This window comes from Eretmochelys imbricata, chromosome 2 (assembly GCF_965152235.1).
Source record: "Eretmochelys imbricata isolate rEreImb1 chromosome 2, rEreImb1.hap1, whole genome shotgun sequence".
Taxonomy (NCBI): Eukaryota; Metazoa; Chordata; order Testudines; family Cheloniidae; genus Eretmochelys; species Eretmochelys imbricata.
Genome location: NC_135573.1, coordinates 181,056,317 through 181,075,795, shown reverse-complemented (window position 1 = coordinate 181,075,795; position 19,479 = coordinate 181,056,317). Strand labels below are relative to the sequence as shown.

Genomic DNA, 19,479 nt, shown 5'->3' with positions numbered 1-19,479 from the left:
CCTCCCACCCCTAGTGGAGGCAAATTTCAAGTCGGGTTAGGACCTGCTGTGGGCATTGTGCTAGTCACTCCTTTTTAAGGGGGGCTGGGAAGGAATTTTTCCTGCACCACCAGATTGGCTTCGGTCGAATGAGGTTTTTTTGCCTTCCCCAGAGTGGGTGTCAGGGATGACCTTTTCTGATAAGAGAAGGTGGTAGGCTATATGTAGCACCTTATTTTGTAAGTGTGTGGTGGATGTCCAGTGCGGGTACTCCATAGGGAAGGCATCCAGTGACCAAATAAATGGCCTGGTAAAGGACTCATAAGGAGGTGCTGGGTAAAGGAACAGAACGGGGGAGGAGGTTTGGGGACTCCTATGATTGGTACAACAGGGAGCCAATCCCCACTCCCCTGGTCTCATAGCTACCTTAACCCTCCTATGAGGGTTAAGGTCCAAACCATGGGTTGGCTGGAGGGACCTGGATGGAAAATGAAGTGGGGCTGGAGAAAGCCCCAGATAATGATTTGAATAAACATCTATTTGCCTGCACTGTACACTTTATCTGCCTGGTAGTCCCAGATCTCTATATAATAAAATTGCAGCCTGATTAAAATCCATATCAAGTGTCTCCTGTCCTTTTGGTATGCCCAGACAATGAAGCGTATTACAGCAATTAGACTCTTCAGGAAGATCCTGAACACCATGGAAAAATCCAGAAAATAATGTGGTAGCAGATGTTTCTCAAAATACACAAATACAGAAACCTGTAAATGCATGACCAATATCCATGGGTGCCAGGTTTGTATAATTTTTGGTGATGCCCAGAACAGGTCCAAGCAGAGCTGTCCTGTCCATAGGACAGACCAGGGCAACCACCACAGGCTCCACGCTTTGGGGGGGCCCTGCGCTTCAGGGGAATGCGGGGTCCAGAGCGGCGCACCCCTGCGGGGAGGGGGACAGCTTGTCTCCATGCCCTGCACGCACCTGCAAGTGCCATCCCCGCCAATGGGAGCTGCGAGGACGGCGCTGTGGGCGGGGACAGCGCGCAGAGCCTCCCCACCACCACCACGAGGGGCCACAGAGACGTGCCAGCAGCTTGCTGCTTCCGAGAGCAGTGTGGGGCCAAGGCATGCAGGCAGCCTGCCTGAGCTTGCTGTGCCACCGGACTTCTAGCGGCCCAGAGACCGTCATCAACTGGCAGAGGCTTCATGAAAAACCAGACGATCGCAATTGGCGGGCTGGTGACCACTGAATTGTATATCACTATGGATATATTTTTGCGGAGCCCCCCTTAGTCAGAGGCCCTGGGATGCAGCCCCTAAAGCCCCGCTTTAATCCGGCCCTGTTCATGACTTGTTCCAATTAACATCTTTGAACTGGCCATGATATTGTAGCAGAAGTGAACTTAGCTTTTACATTAAAGGGAAAACAAATCCGTGCACTGTTAATGATTTAGGATATTAAAATACTTGGTTTACATTTACATATTTGTCTAAATCATAAAAAGATTTATTTATTAGCAAGGCATCTCTAAAATATCTACTTCTACGACAGATTAAAATGTTGGTCTACCAAGTTTGATAGTATTCTTTTAAAACCAGTAATTTTTTCTTTTTTTTCCAATACACAATTAGTAAAGGCAGAAAATACTCAGTGGTGTATTTTAAAATGTCATTTTTGTGCATCTCAAGGTCTATATATGGACAGGGTTCTATTCCTTTTTTCCCTTCACTCTTAGTCTTACTTACAGTAACTCTTTATACTCACTACACAACTAATCAAAATATCTAAAACTAACTTCTCTTGACTAGCTGATTTGACTAGATTTTTTAAAAGGAAGTATTACCATATGTACACAAAGTATCTTCTGTAACTTGAGAAAGTCAATGTAACCAACAACATACACAGCAAATAACGAGGCTATCTGGAATTAAAGAGAGAAGATTAAACTAATTGAAAAGTATACATTCATACAGCATAAATACATTATTCAGCATCTGTAGCTCCTTTTAATGGCTAATGGCTTATGAATTTTTGCAATGGCTTATTTTGAAAGAAGGTGGGGCTGTGTATAACAACCAAAGAATACAAAATATAAAACATTTCAAGAATAAGATTTAAAATGTTGCTTTACTAATTTTAAATGACCCCCCACTTGTATTAATAATTTGCTCCTGGCTAGCACCTCCCATTTTCAGATAAAAAAGCATTCATTATTATTAGTCTTAACTGTGTAAAAATCAGGAAATATTATCTCCACTTTACTGATGAGGAAAATGAGGCATAGAAATTAAGTGACTGCCCAAAGTTATGCATGAAGTTTATGGTGATGCTAGGAACCAAATTCAGCTCTCCAAAGTTCCTGTCCACTGTCTTAACCAGGAGAGCACCCCTGTCGTCTCTGCCTTGATTTTCTGAAAAATGAGGGTCATGTTATCAAACATTTTTAAAATAAACATTTTCCTGTAGTTTACACTTTTGGTGGCCACCTGCAACTCATTTTCTTTGTTGTGGTTATGAGACCCATCCACCCCTGCCCAGACTGTTTTGTTCAAAAGCAACACCTGCTACTTCAAAATACAGCAGCCCAAAGTAGATGGGAGAGAAGAAGAAGAGAAGGTCCTGTATTCCAGGCACCTTGGGTTGACAAGGAGAGGAGAGAGAGAAGGGCATCCTTGCTCCTCAAAAATACAAGAAGAGCTGAGGACACAAATACTTGTGCGGAAGAGCCTCGGGGATAATTCTGCCAATTACTTCTCCATATTATCGTTTTAACCAGTTATTCATTCATTTCCCAGCTTTTAATTTAAGAGTCATGAGTGTTTTGCACCCTAGCTCAGGATATCAGATGCTTAGGAAGGTATGAGTGCTTTTTCTATGCCTCTCATTCTGCACCCCTTCAGGATGATATTTAAAGCAGCAGCTTGTTTTCTGCAGACCCAAATAGGGAGCAAGACTTCTGTTTCCAAAAGGGACAATTATCTGAAGAGTCCAGAATGCATTAAAAGTCACAGGTAGTTTAAAACAAAAAACCTGACATGGGTTAGTAATTAATTCACCATATCCCCATTTTCATTTATTTATTTATTTTTAAGAATGAGGTCAGTGATTGCAGCAACCCTTTGAATCAGGTAATCAGAGCACTTGTGCTTAGAAGCTACACATAAAGAGTAATTTTTCAGTGGGGAAGTTAGATATGATGACCAATGCTTTGTGTTGTGAAATCCAAGCCCTTACTTTTCCTAAACAGAGGTAAGTGCTTATCTACCTTCTATTGACTGAAAAATTCTTAAAAGCCCCTGATTACAGAACTTTTTTTTAAAATTTGTGCTAATTAGCACTTCTGGGCTTACATTTTTCTCTAATACAAATGCATAAAGATGAGTATGTGCTGCCTAGAGATATATTTAACAGACTCTTTTAAACTACATTATATGCTCCTGGGGGAATTCTGTGCCACTGCATAGGTGCAGAATTCATTCCCCCCACAGATTTCTTTGCTTCCCCACAGAAAATGATGGGAAGGCAAAAGGAAGCCACAAGAGCGGTCACATGTCAGCATGGTTTCCAGAGCCCGGAACAGCTGGCAGAGAGGTGAATCTCCAAGGGAGTCGGGGTGGGGATGCCCCTGGGCATAGTTTGGGGGGCATAGCCCCTCAGAGACAAGGCATGAGGGTATGCGGGGTCACATGCCACTGCCCCCAGCACCCCATTTCTGTGAGCACAGAGCTGCCTGGATGAAGGAGGGTTCTGCTACAGCTAGCTGACTCTGCGGCTGGATACCATCTTCTGAGTTATAGTGCTGGTCAGGCTCCCTGTCTGTGTGCTGGAAGCCATCCTGTTTTCTGTACAATGGTGAGTGCCCGCAGGGCAGGGCAAGAGAGGTGGGTTGGGGCAGGAAAAATGGGAGAAGGGGGGTGGGAAGAGGCAGTGGGGAAGAAAGGGGGATGGAGGAGTGGGGGAGGCCTGTGGGGAGAGGGAGAGCCCGGCATGCAGTATTCGCTCAGGAGCAGCATTGGGGCTCCCCCATTAAGCAGGCCCATCAAACCCCCACCCCATCGAGCCCCATCCTTCCTGTACCTGGATCACCCTGATGAGCCCCACACACCCGGACTCCCACCCCAACGAGCCCCGCTCCCCCAGCACCCAGACCCCCTCGCTGAGCCCCCCACACTGAAACCACCCCTGCAAGCACAATCCTGCCACACCCAGACCACCCCTGCTGAGCCCCAATCACCTTCCCTTGGATCCCCTGCAGAGTCCCATTTCCCCTGCACCCAACCCCAGCCCCCCACAAACAAACTCCTGTGCATCCAGATCCCCCACTGAGCCATCCACACCCAGATTGACCCACACAGAACTCTCACCCCACACCTGGGTCCCTCCACACTAAGCCCCACCACACTTGTATCCTGGCAGGCTGAGCCTGCCTGCCCGCCCATCCCTGGAGTACCTGGTACAGAGGGGCAGGACAGCCCTTGAGCTGTGTCAGGGTCAGGTGCACCCTCACCACCGAGTCCCTGTCCTGTGGGGAGGATGGGACTGCTCCAGGGTGATCTCCGTCTTCTGTGCATCCAGTGGCCTGTGCTCCCACTGCCATGTTGGAGTCTCCACATTTATTTATTGACATATAAAACTGGCAGAGTTTTAAAATATAGTTCACAGAATTTTTCTTTTTTGGCACAGAATTCCCTGAGGAGTACTTAAATTTGCTAGTCTCTAAGGTCTCCTTTTCTTTTTGCGACTACAGACTAACATGGCTGCTACTCTGAAGCCAATTAAATCAGATGAGCTCTTTGCTGCTCTCAGACAGTTGTTACTGTACCTGGTAGCAGTAGGTACACCAAAAGTCAACACTATCCATATAAAATTAATGCTGGAATATATGTTAAACATAAAAAAATTTTCCAAGACATTTTAAAATAATTCCCTATTTGTATTAATCACCTTAGTTTATTAAAATATTTTTTTAATTTTAATAAGTTATTGTACTCAGATATTTTTATTTTTACTTTTTAGACTTCAAACAATTTGGGCAGTGAAACTAAACATTTTAATTTCACTTTCTGGGTCTAACGATGGAGGGTTTTTTCTTAATATATGCATTTCTTGGATTAAAAGGCAAATTACTTGAATTTCCATGCCTACAAAATTTTTGTAACTGAAATATTTGATTTAGTATCACAAAAGTATTTGTTTTCACGTATGGTTTTGCAAAACTACATTTGGACTATTTCTATTTCTCTGGAGGCAGAGAAATCTGGGAAGGGCTTAAAAGGGGCAGACCTATGTTCTAATAAGGACAAACATTCTGGTATACTTTCAATCACCTTAGAGAAAACCCCACAGTTAAGATTGTGGGACAAGAAGGAGACAATTTTGAAATAACTTTGGAGATGTTAGGACAAGCAGTGAATGTGATGGTGCAATATGAACCTGAGAGCAAGAGAAGTCTGGCTGCTGAATTCTGGACTCTGTTTAGAGAACAGATATTAAGAATGAACATAAAATCTAATTTTGGTTACTGTGCTACAGAATGACGATGGTTGCTAAAAAAACATCAGAAGTCCTATGAATTCACTTGCCTGTACAAAGCAATCAATTTATCTAAATAAGGTAAAGATTCTACCTGAATCTAATTTTGCAATGAACTACACACTTGTCTAAACATACTGTGTATAGTGTCCCACTATAAAGCTTGAACTTATTATTCTGAATCTACATACACACTAAGCTATTGTCTGGTGAACAGGAACAGAGGTGTGTTTAATACACTGATATTCAATAAAAATGGTCTTACTTGTGTCAGAAGGACAAACTGAGCAAACTGCCAGGGAAGCATGAAAAAGACATTAGAAACACACAGTGCAATCAAGCTTCCTCTATTAATATTCGGAGTCCTTGGGAAAAAAGAAATAGAACAGATACCAGTAAGTTAAACTATAATAGGCCTTTGCATTTCATCCAAAAGAGCAGCAGAAAATAGTATCAAAAAATTAAAAATTGCTTTGTAACTGGACTTGCAATATAAATTGACAACTGTGAACAAAACAATCTAAGTAACTTTTGTATTAATTCCATAAGAATATAGAATATAAGAATAATTAAAATAATTAATTCTGACCCTCGTTATTTCATAGCTCACCTTTTGAAATAAAAGTAGAAGTTGAAGTAAACAAAAAATGTGCTGAGTGGCCCCACTAAGTAAGTCATGATTCATCTCAACATTCATCTCAAAACTGCAGTATTTCGTTTAGAATTCCTTTCAGGCTTTATGAAGTGTTCCAACTCTTCAGGTTTCTCTGAAGATGCCCAGACTGCCTCAGTCTCATTGACAACATGACAGCCAGAATGATGCACTACTCAAGTGACAGGCAAATATTTTGTGCAATACTTCTAGTACCGTATTATAAACACTAGGGATATCAATGGTATTTGAGGACAAGAGTTCAGAATTTGACCTCACCATATATAATTATTTAATCTCCACTTGTCTACCTACCTATGGGGGAGTGAAAATATGGCAATTACTTGGGAGTATATAGGGTTCTGTACTCAAGGGTCACTGGCATCACAACAAGGCATATCTATGGGAAAAGGAGTAGAAACTTTCTTGCCAATTTGTAGCAGTCTGGGAAAATGGAGGCAGCCACCTATGAGGTTCAAGAACTTCCAAGGAAGGACAATCAGTTCCATAAAAGAAGAAAACTGTTTCCATGGGATATAATGCTAAAAAGAGAAGAATGCCCAGCTCATTCAGACTAAACTGTTCCATCTGCTAGAAGACAGCAAAGAAACTAGATAACTCAGCTGCAGCCATACTTTCTATTGGGGTCTAATGTCACAAAAATTTTTAATTTCATCTATTAGGAGGATTATAGTTATAATCACTTGTGTGAATTGACCTACATGTCCTTCCTTGGAAGTTTGAGCCTCTTGGATGGTTGCCCGTTTTCCCAAACTGCTGCAAGTCAGCAGGAAAGTTTTCTACTCCTTCTCCGACAGACATGCCCCTTTGTGATGCCAGTGACGCCTGAGAGCAGAGCCCTGTAGCCCACGAATGGCTGCCATGTTTCCACTCCTCCAAAAGAAGACAATTGGGGACAAAAACTATATATGAGGCTATGAGGCAGGTGAGGCAATAACTGTATCTAGTTGAAACATTCTAATACTCTCACCTGAATTTGCACTGACCCATGGTGTCCTCTGACACCATTTTTCAGTTACCTCAGTCACCAAATAAATATTTCATAATGAAAAAGTGTCAAAGTTTCAAAATGCCCCTATGGATTTCTGTCTGAGTGACAGGGACCACCAATTAAAGTTTCATGGAAGAGCCATCTTCTGGCCATATTTCATCTGTTGTGGAGAACTGGAACCTTGCCAACCAGCTGGAAGGACAGTATTGTGATCTCACTTTATAAGGAAAAGGGACTGAGCAGTGAATGTAAGAGCTATAGGCCAATCACTTTATTGTCCAGGCCAGGGAAGGTGTTTGCAAATGTTCTGCTGGCACGTTTGGAGCCCCTGCTCTGTGTTGCTCCCAACAGTCAGGCTTTACGAGGAACAGTTCCACACTAGATGCCACCAGCTCTCCGCTTGTAGTCAGAGATACACTATGAGTTCAAAAACCCCTGCACGTAGCGTATGTCAACCTTACGGCTGCATTTGATTCAGTTGACCAAGCAGCACTATAGAAGGCCTTAAAGGGCATAGATGTCACAACCACTCTGCTGGACTTGATTAGAGAGCTGCATAATGGAACCACTGCCCATGTACATCTGGGGAATCGGATGTCAGCATCTTTTAGTGAATTAGTATAACCTTGTGAGAGTGGTCTGTGAAAAGGGTCAGGGAAGGGGGCAGGAGGAATGGAGGAATATTCATGAATTGCAGGGCATATCCCAGTTCCAGCATGCTTAGGGTATCTGATGTAATGTGGGTCCAGGCATTTAGGAAGTGGGACAACCTGTTGCCAAAGGGAGAGAAGATCTCTGGGAGTGGTTTTCTGCCCTCGACCAAAGAATCAAAAAGACTGCTTGGAAGTTTAAAGTTGTCTCAAGGTCGCAGAAGTTGAAGGAGGTGAAGACAGGGGTCTCTTCTTTTGAGACCTAGAATGCCTTCTAGAGCTTTTGGGCTGTCTCACTGGGTAGTATGGATACCTCTGCTGGGCCTGAGGCCAAAACTGCTTCTTTATTATAGCAGGGGTATAAATACCAATTGATTTCAGGGTTATCCTGGAATCTTTTAGTGTTCAGAGCTTCCTCTGTTTTTCCCCAAAACAAATATGAACCTTCAGAGGGTGTGGGACTTCAGCTGGTATGCTCGATACCTGCAGCCATGAAACAGGGTGCATAGTGATAGCTGTCACGAGTCGCTGAGTCTGTTTCATCCACCACAGCCCCCGAAGAGGAGTGGGCAAACAACTCTCACTATAAAAACCTTAAATTCCTTGTTCACTTTATCCACTTGTTCTGAAATTTAGGTCTCTAAAGCACAAAGGGGAAGTGTGAGGCATTCAGACTTGTTATGACTACTGATGATGGGCGGAGAAGGCGGGGGGGCAGGGCAGCTCTGCCCCCCCCCCGGCCCCTTTATGCTCTTGTGATTAGCAAAAGCACATGGCAGGCTCATGAGCCCCCACAAAGGGTATTGCTATGGGAAAAAGTTATCCAACTCTGATGCACTGGTGCCCACACATCTAGTGTGGAATGACAAGGGCAATCACTGAAAGAATCATATATATGATTTCTTGTTTGTACAGTAAGGCTGTGTCTAAACTATGAGTTTATTTCATTGCCAATGTTGCTAACACCAATGTAGCTCCACTAGCCCAGTGTTAAAAATGTTGTGATTATGGGAGCCTGGTCTACACCAGTAGTATCACCTCTGCTACCAATGGTGGAGACCCATTAGTGTTAGCAATAATGGGTAATGTCTGAGGGGAAAAAACTAGTACGTACAAGACCATAGCCTATAAATGAATGCACTGTCTCAGGGATTTTGTTTTTTAACTCTTCGCTCTTAATAACCACACATAAATTGGAAGCTACCTGAGAATAACGAGGAGTCCGGTGGCACCTTAAAGACTAACAGATTTATTTGGGCATAAGCTTTCGTGGGTAAAAAAAAACCCACTTCTTCAGATGAATGGAGAGAAAATTACAGATACAGGCATAAATGTATATTGGCACATGAAGAGAAGGGAGTTACAAGTGGAGAACCAGTGCTGAAGGCCAATGCATGGCTAGTCTACACTGGCAGCACTTTAACATGCCTTGTGTGGTCACGGTGCAGCACTGGGAGAGAGCTCTCCCAGCGCTCTAAAAAAAACCACACACACACACGCGAGGTGTGGCTCCCAGCGCTGGTGCACTGTCTACATTGGCGCTTTGCAGCGCTGCAACTTGCTGCACTCAGGGGAGTATTTTTTCACACCCCTCAGCGAGAAAGTTTCAGTGCTGTAAATTGCCAAGGTAGACAAGCCCTTAGTCAGGATGGATGTAGTCCACTCCCAATAATTGATGAGGAGGTGTCAATATGAAGAGAGTGAAAATTGCTTTTGTAGTGAGCCAACCACTCCCAGTCCATATTCAAGCCCAAATTGATGGTGTTAAGTTTGCAAATGAATGGTAGCTCAGCAGTTTCTCTTTGAAATCTGGTTTTGAAGGGGTTTTTTTTGTTGAAGTATGGCTACTTTTAAATCTGTTATTGAGTGTCTAGGGAGATTGAAGTGTCCTCCTACTGGCTTGTGTATGTTACCATTCCTGATGTCTGATTTGTGTCCATTTATCCTTTTACGTAGAGACTGTCCAATCTGGCCAATGTACACGGCAGAGCGGCATTGCTGGCACACAATGTCATATATCACATTAGTAGATGTACAAATGAATGAGCCTCTGATGGTGTGGCTGGTGTGGTTGGGTCCTCCTCATCAATTATTGGGAGTGGACTACATCCACCCTGACTAAATTGGCCTTCAACATTGGTTCTCCACTTGTAAGGTAATTCCCTTCTCTTCATGTGCCAATATATATTTATGCCTGTATCTGTAATTTTCACTCCGTGCATCTGAAGAAGTGGGTTTTTATACCCATAAAATCTTATGCCCAAATAAATCTGTTAGTCTTTAAGGTGCCACCAGACTCCGCGTTGTTTTTGTAGATACAGACTAACACGGCTACCCCTCTGATACTTGGTACCTGAGAATGTAGGTCAAAAGCAACATCTGAAGCACAAGGAATGGGTATGAGAAACTTTCACGGAGGGGTGGAGTCCACATCACACGTGTGCACTGAAAATAAGAATTAAATTAGTTCATAGTATGTTCTGCTACATTTTCATTTTTTCCCCACAAAGCAATGCATTTATGATTTAAAATGATCAACTACGGAAACTGAAATTGTACAAAAACAAACTAGATGAAGACTCAGTCATAAGTCAATAAAATAGTGTGTCACAAGACAAAACACAAGAGATGGAAGGAAGGAGCATGCATGCTTGAGTGAAGATGCAGCTTCGGGTCTCTAACAGTTGGGGGCGAGGGTTTGGGGGGTTTAACCACTACTACTGGCTCCTCCTCTTGACATGAGAGAACTAAAGCAAGAACAATATCTTACTCTTGCAATAACAAAAATCTGACAGCTTGGGAGCAGTTTTGTCCACCAAGAACAAAGATGCCAAAGTAGCACAGGTTCTCCTATCTTGCAATCCCTTATTTACAAAAACAGTCTTCGCTGAAATCAATGAATTATGCATGTGAATAAGGACTACTCAAACAGCAAGATTGTGACTAGCTAATGCAGTTACACATAAGAGTACACATAAGGCGAGCAGCGTGAGGGAAAAGCCAACACACTTGTGTGCCTTTGTTAGGTCTCCCACACTGTGGTTTAAGCATGGAGAGAAGAAAGCAGAGACTGTGCACCCAACAGCTGTGTGGAATGTACAGAAACTTGGCTCTGTTCACCAACACACAAGCCAGTAACATTGAGCAGCTGAAACTAAGTGTACCTGTTACATGGCTGCTGTAAATTACTCCCCCACATCGCTGAGCAAATGATGAGAAGGCAAACCAATTGTGATTGAACCACAATTTCTTCCCAGAATGCTTTTGGGGTAGCAAAGCATGTAGCTGTGCCACCGCATATGGGCTAGGTTGAGCCTTTAGGCTCAGTCCTACACAAGGATTTGCAGAAATGAGATCCTTGGTTTTCAAAATTCAATTCCACCCAGGAGTTAACTAAAACTTTATATAACTTGAATATTTCTTTGCAGCATTTTTCCATTTCAAATTAATGTTATTGTGCGATTATACACAACAGGCTTCACATTACTTTAACTTTTGAAAGATGTTCCTTCCTATACATTAGCAATTTAACTGTGTGAGAAAATTTTGTTTGAAAAGAACCTGCTGTAAGATGTACTACAAATTCAATACAGTATCTAAATATAAAACCTTTTAATAACTACATGAAATATACAAGCAAAGCTAGAAGAAAGCTGTCTGTCGGTAATTAAACCTATCAGGTATGTATTTTCCCATCCAACATTTTTAAAAGTAATCTTGAACAGACAAACATTTCTCCTTTGTATGCATTTACTGTGGCAATGGAAGGGGAATGACTTTGCTGGACTTTTACTAGTACCGAGACTTTTACTGAGGAACTGCTGGTAGCAATCAAAGGGCTTCTATGGAATTTTATTCTCACGTTAACTTAGGTATCAGCAACATTTTCTCTCTACCCCCACCTATGTCTGTCTTGATTAATAACTGATTAGACTGCACAGATTATGGTAGTATTTAATCTGCAGCAAGAGCATGTGTATCGCAACCAACAAGGGCCTAAGCTCCCGCCTAAATTTGACATATTACTTTCCAATCATACTTAAGAGGCCAATTAGTGCTGAATATGCTGTGCTCTCACACAGCAGCAATTCCCAATATCAGAGAAAACAGTGAAACAGAGTACGAGCCCAAAGGCAGCTCAAACTTGGCAGAATGTGGAGGAACAAATTTAAGTTGTTAGATGTCCCCTGCTAACACGCAAGACAGGAAGACACAGAGTTCAAGGGACAGATGCTGTACAAAGGAGGAAGGAGAGAGGTAGAGAATTTAAACAGAGGAAGTGGTTTAATCAAGGGAAGAGAACAAAACCCAGATTTAAGGAATGAAAATGATTATGAAATATTAAAACATCAGCTGAAAAAAGGAACCACACACAGATGGAGCGATAGGAACAAGCTGTTGAAACGGAGGCAAAACTAGAAAATAAGAAACAGTTTATTGAAAAGATATGAAGAAAAGAAAAACATTTTAAAGTGCAGTTTCACTCAGCATAGCGACTAAACACAATACTGTGCTGCTCCATGTTTGTCCTTAATTTCCAAATCAAATGTGTTCAATTGACAGATTTATTTTTTTCTCGCCCTTTTATTTATTTTAACTGTCAGCCATGCAAACAACTCCTGATCAGGGTCAGCCTGGATTTTCTCTTACTCTTGTATCACCAAAGTAATAAAAAGGATCTTTAGAGCAAATTATTTCCCCAGTTTACAACTATTCATCCAGATTATCTTCAAATTAAACCCTCAGTAATATCTGTATAACCCCATTAGTCTTCAAATGATTTTTAACAGGTGTAATCAACTGGAACTTAGTAAACAATTCTTTTAAGAATTAGCAAGCAGGAACTGAATCACGCTCATGCTCAGCTGTATTGGCTCTGCAGCACAAACATGTAAATGCTTATTTTTTGGTGAAGTAAGTAGATATTATGTTAAAAGCACAAATACTGTTAAGTGCTTTCATTTTTTAGTTATTTTTCAGAGTACAGCCACACTTAAAATGTACCTAACCTGCAAGATATAGAAAGGAAAAAGGAAAAAAGCTGTAAAAGCAAAAAGCGATACATAGGATGAGCAACCAAAAAAAGGGAGCATTTACCTTATTGCTATATTGACTTTACCATGAGTTATGCCATTTTCCAATGCTTGAAATGTAATATCGCTGTAAGGTAAATGTTTCTTTTTCAAGATAGCCCAAAGCAGCATATTAATATTTTATTTTATGCCAAAAGTTATTTGATATAACACGCAGACACCACACACACACGTATGTGACTCCTTTAGCATTTTGTTGAAGCTATAACAGTGTTAATCTGTGGTCAAGGACAGTGATGCCCACAGCTGTATGCATGTCACACACGGTGCATACCATTGGCAGGGCACCCAGGGCTCAGGCTGCTGGAAGGTGCGGCTGGGCAAGGTGCCAGTGGGGAGCCCTGGCACCGAAGCCAGGCCCACTGCAGCAGCAAGAAGGAGCAGTGTTGGCTGTCTCAATGCCCACTCAGGTTTGGCCCTGCAGCCCCTGTCATGACAGGGAGGCAGACTATCAGACCAATACTGAGTGAGCAGCATTGCAATCTGGTGCATGGGGGTTACAGTGCCACTGAGGTTTGACCCATGGCTCCTCTGTCATGACAGACGGGCCTCAGGGCCAAAACTGAGTGGGCAGTGGAGCAATCAGCACTGCTCCTCCTCACTACAGCCATGGGGCTGGCTCCTGATCAGGGCTCCCTCGCCAGGGGCCTGCTTAGCCTTGTCCCACTTCCAGCAGCTGTGTCCCCTCTGCTCTGCCTGCAGGACTCACTAGTGACAGCCTCAAGATCTGCTAGTACAGGGAGATGTGGTGAGTGCCCACATAGGAGAGCTGGCCAGGAGAAGAGTGGTGGGGAGGCCTGGATGGGGCAGACACAAAGGGGTTTGGTTTTATGAACTATGTGAAAAATTTCTGTGTGCACCTCTGTAGAAGGAACTAATTGGAAAAATCAAAGGACAATGGTTAACTTGCATGGTGGGGTGCAGCACATTTATACCTGTCTGCTACCCTTAGGAATCAGACATTTTTAGAACTTGAGAAGTTGTGCCTGTCCCACACAAGTGAGAATCCTGCACAAATGGTATCTTCAGAGAATAATTATTTTTGAACTTCCATTTGAAAGATATTGTATTAGCCATTTAGCTCATCAGGTTTTTAATTAATCTTAAAAACCAAGACTGTTTCAATAAGATCTGACATCCATTATCAAGTAGTTAAAGAAGCGCTAATGAAATTAAATGTAGTTGAACATATTCAAAGACCTTTACCAAGCTCAGCTGAGCAAACTGGAAAAGGCAAAACTAGTTTCAACTCAGGATGGAGCCATATGGCAACTAGATTCAATCTGAACAACAAGACACAAAGGTAAGTCAGGCAAAAAACAATTACTAACCTTCCGTACCTGCTGTTCTTCAAGATGTGTTGCACATCTTGAAGTCATATCTGGCCAGCAGGCCTCCTGGTTTGCAATCCTAGAGCTGCAACCCCCCCAGTAGAATAAACCTTTCTTACCAAATAAATCCAATTTCTTGGGGTCCTTTGCTTTTGGTGTTGTACCTTGATGACCCTGCCTTTCTCTTCCATTGGCAGCGGGTACCACCAGGGAGCCGGGTGCGGAGGGGGAAGATGAGTGCACAAGAACTCATAGCTATGGGCAGGCACAAATATTTCTATTCAGCTCTTTTTAATGTAGGGGGAAGGGAAGCAGGAGTCTGCCACAGGGCTTTAACAGGGTCCAAAATGGCCTCATTAAGAGGCAGGGCTACTTCTGATGGGCCTGCCACCACTAAAATGTCAACCAGATTATGGGAGGACTCCTTCACTACCTCTTGGTGAGCCCTATAGTCATCCTGGAGAGGTGACATGCCCGCTCCTGACACAGCCTCACAGAGGAGGAGGCGGCCAGCACCGGCTGAGGACACTCTTCCTCCCTTTCCACATTGGAGGGTCCTGCAGAACCAGTTTGTGGAACTCAGCACTGGGTTCAGCATCCAAGTCTGGATTGGGTATTGCCTGACGGGGAGGTAGTGCTCTTCTTTCGGAGGCCACCAAATAGCAGGATCTTGAATACAATCCCGTAATTGAGAGGAAACCCCCACAGGTTCAAAAAGGTACTCAGTGCCAAATCTGACTTCCTCAGTTTGGAGGAAGGTCTCAACACTGTCTCCATGAGTAAAAACTTCACCCTGGCCTCCTGGTCCTTCTTTGTCTCACACAAAGTCCCAGCAGATCTGGCAGTGGTCCCTGATGCGAGCCTCTCCCCAGCACTTCAGGCAAGTAGCGTACAAATCAGTTGGAGATATAGCATTGTTGCAGGAAGCACAGGGCTTGAAGCCCAGCGACCAGACATGCCTCGGCACCAGGTAACAGACCAAACTCTGCTACCTAAATGAGATACACAAACTACACTAAACTGACTAAAAACTGACTATTTACAACTATATACAACTATAGGAAAAGGAAGACCACTGAGAAAGCTTGCCGAAGCAAGAATAGCCCCAGCGATTGTCATGGCCAGTAAGAAGGATCTGAGGGGGCGTAAGATCGGCTGGCCGCTTTATACCTGCACTATGTGCGCACGGCACCAGAGGACACTTGAGCTGCCCTGATGGGTACCACTAAGGGAAAAATCTCTGGTGACTGTGCTCAGGGTGCACACACCTACAGCGGTACGCATACGTGCAATCACTCGAAGAAGAACACACATTTCTCAGTAAAAAACCAGAACACACAGCCAAAGGGCACTTCAAATCATTTATTCTTTCAAAACACAAGAGAGATGACAATAGTGGTGGAAAAAAAATCCCATGTTTATTTTCTAAAGGAATAAAGCTTTTTTTCAAAAGCTTAGCATTATTTTTCTGCATAGACGTAGACAGTTTCTACATGATGTGTAGCCTGATAGAGGCTATAGTAGACTAAACATCAGTATACTGACAGAAAATACAGTTCAACTGTGGCTATCTGAACCTGAATTATCTATTAAGTATTCATTATCTACTTTCAAAAACTAAAATGATATTGTAATCTATATAAAACTTGCTCCATTTGTGTGTTTCTTAAGAACGATATATTGTGTTTTCTAAAACTATGAGGGATTGTTAGAAGAGGAATCTGAAAGGATACTGATGAGCAACAGTGGTGGCTGTCAAACAAACTCACTCTCATTGTGTCAGGGATAGTGTGATTTTTAGAGGTTTGTACATGCACCTCGAGATTGAAAGGTGCAGTTTTACAAATTGGAGAAATAAATATTCTAGACATCAGAATGAACACATTTATTTGTGAAATGTCTACTGACCAGAGGGGTCAAAGCCACATTTCCAAGGTGTTAAGGTACCTAAAGATGCAGGTTCCTAGTGAAATTTTCAAAAGCACCTATGCTGGTGAGGCACCTCACCTACTCACACGCTTTTGAAAATTCTACCAGGTGCCTACCTGCATCCTTAGGCACCTAAATACCTTTGAAAATGTGGTCTAAGTGCCTTATAGAATAATACAACCGTATGAATATACATTAAACAACTATGTTCGGCACAAGAAAGTTAATGCAACATTAGGGACACATTTTAATAGCGCCAGTGATGGTGTTCAAAGCTACAGTTTTCATTCTTACAGCAACAATAACTATGCAAACATAGTTTGAAATCCTGGCCCCTGAGAAGTGGGAATTTTCCCACTGACTTCACTGGGGCTAGGATTTCACACATAGTATTGTCTTCTGAATACAGAGTTATGCATAATATACAGTGTATATACAGTAACCAATTTACTTCTTGGGTGGAGATGGAAATCAGTTTTTAATTTCCTGATTTTTGTGCAATTAAAATCTCAACCTGACATATACATCAGACTACGTTTCTCCACAATCCACTTCCAATACCATCTCTTTTATATTTAAGGGGAAGAAAAGCGAAGCCAGAAGATTATTATTCAAATAAAAACCACCAACTACACTTTGATGGAAAGCTCTCATAATTATATTCAAATAAACTTGGATTATATTAGTAATAGCTCATCTTCAGTGATCACTCTCCTTACAATGTATATTTTTTCATGGTCTGTGTGTATATATAAAATCTGCTCACTGTACTTTTCACTTTATGCATCCAATGAAGTGAGCTGTAGCTCACGAAAGCTTATGCTCAAATAAATTGGTTAGTCTCTAAGGTGCCACAAGTACTCCTTTTCTTTTTGCGAATACAGACTAACACGGCTGCCACTCTGAAACCTTGGATTATATTATTAGACAATAAGAATGCTGTTCATCTAAATTCAGTCTAAGGGCATTAGTAGAACAAAACCAACCAAGAATGCTAAGCCAAGAAAACAAGAAATGACTAAATAGTATTTATGTTTGTAGGTTCCAACATTTCTTATATGTTCTACCTTCCCTCATTAAAAATAGTTAGCTGAAAGATAAATGACATCAGTGCACAATATTAGTTACTGAGATTGATGTTTCGTAACGAAGGAGTTTAAAGTAGGGGATTTCTATTAAGAGTTCATCCACAAGTAGGTATATGGGAAATGAAAACTGAAATTCAGTGAAAAAAAGCTCTATCTATAATGGCATCTTAAATACCACAAAAAGTTTACATTCAGAGGTACTTTCAAAATACTACATTTTTTTCTTTTCAATAATGTTTTCTTACCTTTAAGCACATGTTGAGATGTAAACTACAGGCATTCTCTATTTTTAAGAGAAAAGTCACACACCTGATTTAGTCTAAAACAATCAAAAATTTCGAAGTCTAAAAGACCTACCTCCCCATGATTGAAAAAGTAGCATGATACCGTAACTAGGCCTCCTAGACGGCTCCCACTGTGAAAAGAAAAAGAAAAGTGAGTGCAACAGAATTTCATAATATTCAAGTAATATCTTCTGAAACCCAAATTCACAAGATTTGTCCACACCCCAGAATATTTAATCTTTCACTTTTAAACAGACATTGTGACAGACATTTTTATTTGTTTATTTATTTTGAGGGGAGGAGGTAGAAGAGAGAATTACAATGTAAACCAGTTAAGAGTCTAGATAGGCAAACAATATTAGTTTTAGAACAGTCCGCCCTTCTTCTGCACCCTTGTATTGTATGTCTTCCCTGCAGAACTCCTCTGAATTTTCCTTTAATATACATCCAGTGGAATAATCTGGTTACCTAGCTCTGCTGCAGGCTTCCCTCTTAGACCAACATTTTTAGAGGCAGCAACTAATTAGGTGTTCCTCATTTTCTGAGTGCCCAAAACTTGATCCAGCCAGAGCCTGCTTTTCAGAACTGCTGGGCATTTGCAACTTCAGCTGATGTCAATAGGAGCTGCAGATTCTCAGCACCTCTGGAAAAAAAAATTAGGTCCTAGGTGTCTGAGTTTGGGCACCCAAAAAATGGGCACTCAAAGTTGGTGGACACTTTTGCAAATTTTGGTCTGAATCTGTGCCTTGTGATGAATTGGGGCTCTCTCTGTACAACTTATGAATTCTGGTTGATATTGTAAAAAGAAAAGGAGTACTTGGGGCACCTTAGAGACTAACCAATTTATTTGAGCATAAGCTTTCGTGAACTACAGCTCACTTCATCGAATGCATGAAAGCTTATGCTCAAAATAAATTGGTTAGTCTCTAAGGTGCCACAAGTACTCATTTTCTTTTTGCGAATACAGACTAACACGGCTGTTACTCTGAAACCGGTTGATATTGTGAAGTTCTGTTACAAAAAACTGATGTATTATTAGTACCTATATGTATGTAGATCTACCATTGCTGACAGGTCCTGCAGCAGGTACACACAAGACAGATTCCATGAAGAGTGCTTAGGACTCAATGACTAAGGCTGCGAGTCATTCACAGAAGTCATGGATTCTGTGGCTTTCCTGGACCTCCATGACTTCTGCAGTGACCAGTGTGACTAACTAGCCACTACTGGGGCAGGCTCAGGCCACGCTTCCCTCCTCTCCCACCCCCCAGCACAGGCTGCCCCCCTACCCCGGAGCATCTGCAGTGTCCCTGGGCCACCGCTGAGCACCCACGGTGCCCCTAGGCTACCCCCTGTCCCCGATGACCTGCAGCGCCCCCTCTCCAGGGCACCCAAGATTTAGTCAGGGGTATATAGTACAAGTCATGGACAGGTCACAGGTTGTGAATTTTTGTTTATTGCCCGTGACCTGTTCATGACTTTTGCTACATATACCCACCCATGACTAAATCTTAGCCTTATCAATGACCCTATTCAGGTGCAAACACCTGGGACAATGGGAAAGCTGCACCCTTAGAAAAAACATGTTAGCTGACTCCTCAGAAGGGAAGGGGAAGGGAGAAGCAGTGCAAACTTACCAGGAGTAGAACAGGCCAGATGACCAGGAAGGTTTAAACATACACACACAGGAACAAAGAGCGTGACAGGAAGAGGAAGCCTGGGGAATGAGGACGGTTGCACAGGCTGGGTATACAAGAGAAATGCAGGCTGTTGCATATGGATAGTCTGTGGAGGGCCCTTCTAGAAAGCCTGCTGCCTTCTGGACCCGCATGGTTCCCCAAGGGCTCACAAAGGAAGGGAGAGCTAGTGAGGAATATTGTGGTTTCAGATGTTTATTATTTTGTATGATCTGTATTCTCTGGTGCT

The 19,479-nt window shown here is 42.4% G+C and overlaps 1 protein-coding gene across 1 annotated transcript in view; it reads right to left on the bottom strand.

The window, feature by feature from the left end:
* The window catches only part of DPY19L1 (dpy-19 like C-mannosyltransferase 1), a 96,080-nt gene that overhangs the window by 43,810 nt on the left and 32,791 nt on the right, over positions 1–19,479 (bottom strand). Inside the window, exons 8-11 of the mRNA XM_077811038.1 lie at positions 17,627–17,684; positions 10,182–10,273; positions 5,780–5,879; positions 1,826–1,903 (exon numbers count right to left, since the gene is read on the bottom strand). Of these exons, the coding sequence (XP_077667164.1) occupies positions 1,826–1,903; positions 5,780–5,879; positions 10,182–10,273; positions 17,627–17,684 (328 nt within the window). The remainder of the gene's footprint in view (positions 1–1,825; positions 1,904–5,779; positions 5,880–10,181; positions 10,274–17,626; positions 17,685–19,479) is intronic.